Raw genomic sequence first — 5,798 nt, forward strand, 5'->3', positions numbered from 1 at the left:
TTGGGTCTTTCTTTTTTCCCATTTGAGAATTACAACTTCTCTCAAAGAATCATTCAATTTACACAACACTTCCATTTTCTTCAACATATACTTAAAAGCATCCTCTAGGCTATTAAAATCAACATCATTATCATTGTATGAATTTGAAGCTTTAATCACCGAAGATGGATGTGAGATAAAATGACTTTTCTTCTTGGACATCATTACTTTAAATAGAATCACCTGCAACCTTTTATAAGCTGACACAAAAGCTTTGAAGCAACATTTTGATAAGTTTAAAACTCTTAGTAAAAGGATAAATTTATCTCTTGAAATATCTTCGATAATTATTACATAATTTCCTTCATATCTAAGTAAATCGGTTAGCTTGGTCTCAAAGTAAAAAGGAAAAGGATGCCTTTAAGATGAGATTGCCGTTCGTTACTCGTCCTTCTCTCCAAATTCAATCAACATCATTGAGGGTGGATTAAAACATGACTTGAGGATCATTTGCTAACTGACTAACACATTATGAAGATCAAAATAAAAAAATTCCAACAATACATTGCACTTAGGCGGTTTTGTAAGCCCAGACTACTATTCAAAGGTCTGTCTAGTCAGTTGTTCAAATAAGGAATAGTACATGATGACAAAACATGCAGTTTAAGAAGCAATTTGAATATTAGAAAAACTAAGCTCCCAACAAGATTGCTCACCCACACTAGATTGACAAAAAAGATTTTACTCTTTTTTTCCTTTTTTTTTTAATAAAGATAGGCTCTATATGCAAGTTAACATATAGAAGAAATGAGAAAATGTGTGTTATATTCAACTTTATGGTGTGCCTTTATATACATGCTTACACAGTCTAAAAGAGAAAAGAAATAAAAGAAATCAAATCTTGTTCTAGAATTAAGCTTTAATATCTTGTACACTAGCTTTGTCTAAGAATCGGAAACAATATGTAAGTACAATTTTTTGAGAACGGTCAAATACTAAGAATACATCAGACGTAAACTTAAAAAGAATAATAAAAATGCTTACGAAATGGAGTATATGAAAACTTAAGCAATAATCTCAAGTCTATAAATAGCAGCTCTTGTAACGGAGAAATTTTGTATTTTAAAAGACACTATATAATCTGTCCCAAGATATAAAATTTTGTTGGTAAAATAAATTTCATGTGAAATTTCAACAAGCTAATTACGAAGTGTTGCATTATGTTGAAGTGTTGCATTTGAATGGCATTGCTTAATATCTTGTACACTTGAGCAATAATTAAGCCTTAATATCTTGTACACTTTATCTATATTTTGTTGTACGGTGCTGTTTGTTTATTTTATAAATTTTGTATCTTAAAAGATACTATATAATCTGTCTCAAGATATAAAATTTTGTTGATAAAAAACAAGCTAATTACGAAGTGTTGCATTACGTTGAGAGAGCCTAATCGAGAAACTTCAATGGCATTTGAACACCAAGTCTCATTAGTTATTTCCATTTAAGACCATATGAGTTCACAGTTTATAAATGCTATTTATGCCATTGTTGATTGATTTTATCATGTAAACCTGCTGATGGACTGAACCATGTTTCAGGTCCCAAATCCTTTATTTGACCTTGCTGGCATCATGTGTGGACAATTTGGGATTCCGTTTTGGAAGTTCTTTCTTGCAACTTTGATTGGGAAGGCAATTATTAAAACTCACATACAGGTTTGTGATGTTTTCTTTGTGTTTACCATACAAGCAGAGCCTCGGTTCCCTTTCACTGTTTTATTTCTACTGAATCAAGTTGTTTCTACCCGTGAAGTTGAAGGTCTTATTATAAATTCATTGTTTTAATTTTGCTTACGGTGTTAACGAGAATGTCACCACTCTGAAAAGATTCAGGTGGAAATGACTACTATCTGAAAAAAACAAACTTCTGTGTGTTAATTGTATCAATAAAGTTAAATTATCCTAATTTTTTGCAAGCATCTTATTAGTATCTATTTGGTTCCTTCTCTGCAGACGGTTTTTATTATCTCTGTCTGTAATAATCAACTTCTGGACTGGATAGAGAATGAACTGATCTGGGTTCTCAGTAGCCTCATTCCTGGATTTGATTCTTACTTGCCCACACTCACAGAAAAACTTCATGCCGTAAAGGAAAAGTACTTAGCTGCCCCACATCCTGTCCCTTCAAATGTCAAGGTACCCCTTGAATCAGTAAAAAATATATATCCATTTTAGTCTTCTAAAATGACTCTGTAAAATAGATTTCAAATCTCTTCTGCAGGAGAAGTGGGATTTTTCATTTGCATCGATCTGGAACACTATTGTGTGGCTTATGCTTATGAACTTCTTTGTGAAGATTGTCAATGCGACTGCTCAGGACCATCTGAAAAAGCAGCAAGATAAGCAGCTTGCGAAGAAGGTATCTGCTTCGAGACATTAAGCTTGCGAATTTATGAAGCGGGTATACTGGCATTCGGTCATCGTTTTACTTTATTATTCGTTTACGGGTAGTAATAGTTCACTATATGTTACCGCTCTTTCATAATTTACCATTAAAGCAATCCCCCAACAAACCATTGCACTATGTAGTCCCCTTTTAGAGCTTTGTATAAAGGAAATAGGTACACAGACAAATAGAAGCTACAGGTTTTTATAATTCCTGTGTAATGCTGGCAACAATATTTGTTTTTCTCCCATTGTTAAGAGCTATTTGACACTTGGAAATTTATTCTTTCGCAATGTAAGACTTCAAATTTTGGCTTTCCTTCCATCTTCCACTCTTAATTAGCCTGTGCACAATGAAAGATTTGCTTCAGTTCAAGCGCTAATGGATTTTTTAATATATTTTCTTAAATCATGACGTTACTGCATTAGAAATCTAATCAGCGTCTGAAACCACAAATTTAGATGATAAATATATATTTAAAATACTGAAACCATAAATTTAAATGATAAATATATATTTAAAAATAAAATAAAATAAATAAAGAAATAGATGATTTGAAACTAATTAATCATAATAACACTAAAATATGTACGATATTAAAATAAAAAATAGATTAAATTACTAATAAAACAAAATTTTGACATCTAAATAGCTCGCATAAGCAATACTAAATGTACTATAATTATTTATCATGATTTTGTCAAGAATTATGAGTCAAAGGTTTTATTAATAGTATAGATATATAACTGGTAGAGATAATAAATCGTGCATATTAAAAAAATTGAAAAATAATAAAATAAAGTTTTGGTTAGCGATAAATTTAAGATTTTGTTAATTCACTTGGTACAAGTTTGAATCTCACTATATGCATATTTTCTTGATTTTTGTTAAAATGGAACCACCGCAATACCCTCGAATATTATGACTTATCTTAATTATAAAAGTACATTTTCATAATTTTCTAATTTTATTAGTATCGATTAACTTTGTGACATTAATTCACTTGTGACATTAACTCAATGAAGGTTTTATTAATAGTATAGATAATAATAATATTTTTTCAATTATAAAAAATATGAAAATCACGATGAATCAAAATGATTCAAACCGTTTCATTTTGGTTTTACATATAATAATTCATTTTAGCATATTTGCGTAATCAAAATATGTTTTTGTTTGATAAATATATATATTTAATATATATTACATTTACTCTTCCTTTATTAAGAACTTGAAATATTATAAATATATTGTATTATTAATAAAATTATAAATTACATATATGAATGAGTATATATTAAAAATGAAGAGACGAGGGATACTTGCTTTCCAAACAAGAAATTGTGGCTAAAATATTGCTTGGAACCGTGGCCACAATTTCAACCACGAAATCAAAAGTGTGAAAATGTAAAGATGAACATCGAGAGTGTTTACACAATTCGAGTCTACGTCTGTGGGGTCTTGCTCGGAGCAATGATCCACTATCTTTCTCACAGTACAACCAATGGTTTAAGTCCTAACATTGTTCTAAGACTCACCAATTTAGCAATCTCACTGTTGTACAAAGGCTAGATCACTCCCACTAAGCTTTCCCCTTGACAACTTAGCTTTCCAACTCAAGAGACTTTCTTGATGGGTTACAGAAACAATGCACACATAAAATGTTCCTAACTTGAACATATATGTACTCTCTTAATCTCTTAGTTACTTTTCAACCTAGATAAAACTTAAGCTTATATACTACTTTAAGTTTTGCTTACATAAGAGTTATAATCTAATCACTTTTCTATAAAGTAAAGTTAAAAGGACATAATAGAATAATAATTCCATAAGATTCTCAGTGTAATCCAAAGTCTTCAATCATAGAAAGTGACTTAACTTGTTCCGCAATTAACCAATCATCAAGTCTTCAATTTCAACTCAATTGGTCTTCATGTTTTTAACTCTAACTCGTCCAAATATGTAACGCCCTATACTCAATCTGGTTACCTGACCTGAGCTATAAGGTATTACAATCGTAAAATATCAACATTATCCACTATACCGACATAATTGATCAAACAATTCATAATATAATATAATTAAAATCATTCAATGATAATCAATCATAATTGAGCCTTAATCGAGTATACAAAAATATTAAATCAACCCAGGAACTTATCTAGACTAATTTGAAATTTTTACAAAAATTAAAGTAAAAAGTGTAAATAGGGGACACATGGCCGTGTGACAAGGTGATCACCCATAATTCAGTGTATCATATTAAACTAGTTTTCGTATTTGAGGAGCTTGAATACAAACAATTTAGTTAGGTTTTAGTTAAGTTTTTATTACTTTATTTAAATTCAATAAAATGTGTATTTTGAGTCTTTTATTAACCTTAGGGGCCAAATGAGGACTAAGGGTGTAATAACCCGGTTTAGACCATAGTTAGAATAGTGGTTTCGGGACCAAAAATCCAAGTCAGAAAAATATTTTAATATTATTTTCCGTGCTTATTATATGTGAATTAGTATGTGTAAAAGCTTCGTATGAAAATTTGATCGTTTGTGTGCTTAATTTGATAAAAGGACATAATCGAGTAAAATGTAAAAGTGGCTTGCTATTTGTTAAAAGTGCCTATTTGATATGGCTTATTAATTATGAGGTCCTTATGTTGATAATTGACCATTGAAAGAATGAATGGACATTTATGGCCTTATATGTTAATGTTTTGTTAATATTTTCATTCAGGGCAAAATTGGTAATTGTTAATTAATGGTTAATTAAATAAAACCAAAGCCAAAAATTAGGCCATTTTATGTTCATCTTGCTGAAAATACAAAAGAAAAAGAAGAACAAAAAACACAACTAGGGTTCGACACTTGTGATTGTTGATTTAGGTATGATTTTTGTTAAGTTTTTGATAATTTCTACGTTTTTGTGATTGTTGCTCTGTATTCTATCAAGCCCATGTCTCAATTTCTGATTTTTTTGATAATTTTGAGTTATTCCATTGATAAAATTATGATTTTTATGAAGTTTGATGATAGTAAATGGAAGCTTGATGTTGGGTTAACATGTTTTGTCTTTGAATTTTTGATAAATTTGAGTAATTTGGGCTAAATTGTAAAAATAAGATTTTGAGGGACTAAAATGTGAAATAAATGAAATATGTGGACTTGTATGAACTATATAAAAATTCGGCTAAGCATGTGTATATGGAAATTTTTTATATTTTGTGATTTTTGTGATTAGGGACTAAAGTGTTAAAATGTGAAAATGTGAGGGTTAATTTGTAAAATGCCTTAAATGTGTGTTTATGGATTGATTTGAATGATTTGTTGAATAAAGAGTTAAATTTGAATTTATTTAGATGAAGAACAAAAGAAAAT

The 5,798-nt window shown here is 29.7% G+C and overlaps 1 protein-coding gene across 1 annotated transcript; it reads left to right on the forward strand.

The window, feature by feature from the left end:
• The first annotated feature begins 1,583 nt into the window (after nt 1-1,583).
• On the forward strand, nt 1,584-2,740 carry LOC128281979 (vacuole membrane protein KMS1-like). The gene is made up of 3 exons (XM_053020202.1): nt 1,584-1,694; nt 1,992-2,174; nt 2,260-2,740. The coding sequence occupies exons 1-3, from the start codon at nt 1,611-1,613 to the stop codon at nt 2,416-2,418; spliced, it is 426 nt and encodes a 141-aa protein (XP_052876162.1). The 5' UTR covers nt 1,584-1,610; the 3' UTR covers nt 2,419-2,740.
• Nucleotides 2,741-5,798: the final 3,058 nt, after the last annotated feature.

The sequence above is a fragment of the Gossypium arboreum genome, chromosome 10 (genome assembly GCF_025698485.1).
Source record: "Gossypium arboreum isolate Shixiya-1 chromosome 10, ASM2569848v2, whole genome shotgun sequence".
Lineage (NCBI taxonomy): Eukaryota > Viridiplantae > Streptophyta > Magnoliopsida > Malvales > Malvaceae > Gossypium > Gossypium arboreum.

Bases quoted from the DNA above. Each gene is read 5' to 3' on its own strand.
- LOC128281979 (XM_053020202.1), top strand. From the start codon at position 1,611: ATGTGTGGACAATTTGGGATTCCGTTTTGGAAGTTCTTTCTTGCAACT. The intron at 1,695-1,991 runs GTTTGTGATGTT...CCTTCTCTGCAG, and splicing joins TTATTAAAACTCACATACAG to ACGGTTTTTATTATCTCTGT. The intron at 2,175-2,259 runs GTACCCCTTGAA...TCTCTTCTGCAG, and splicing joins CTGTCCCTTCAAATGTCAAG to GAGAAGTGGGATTTTTCATT.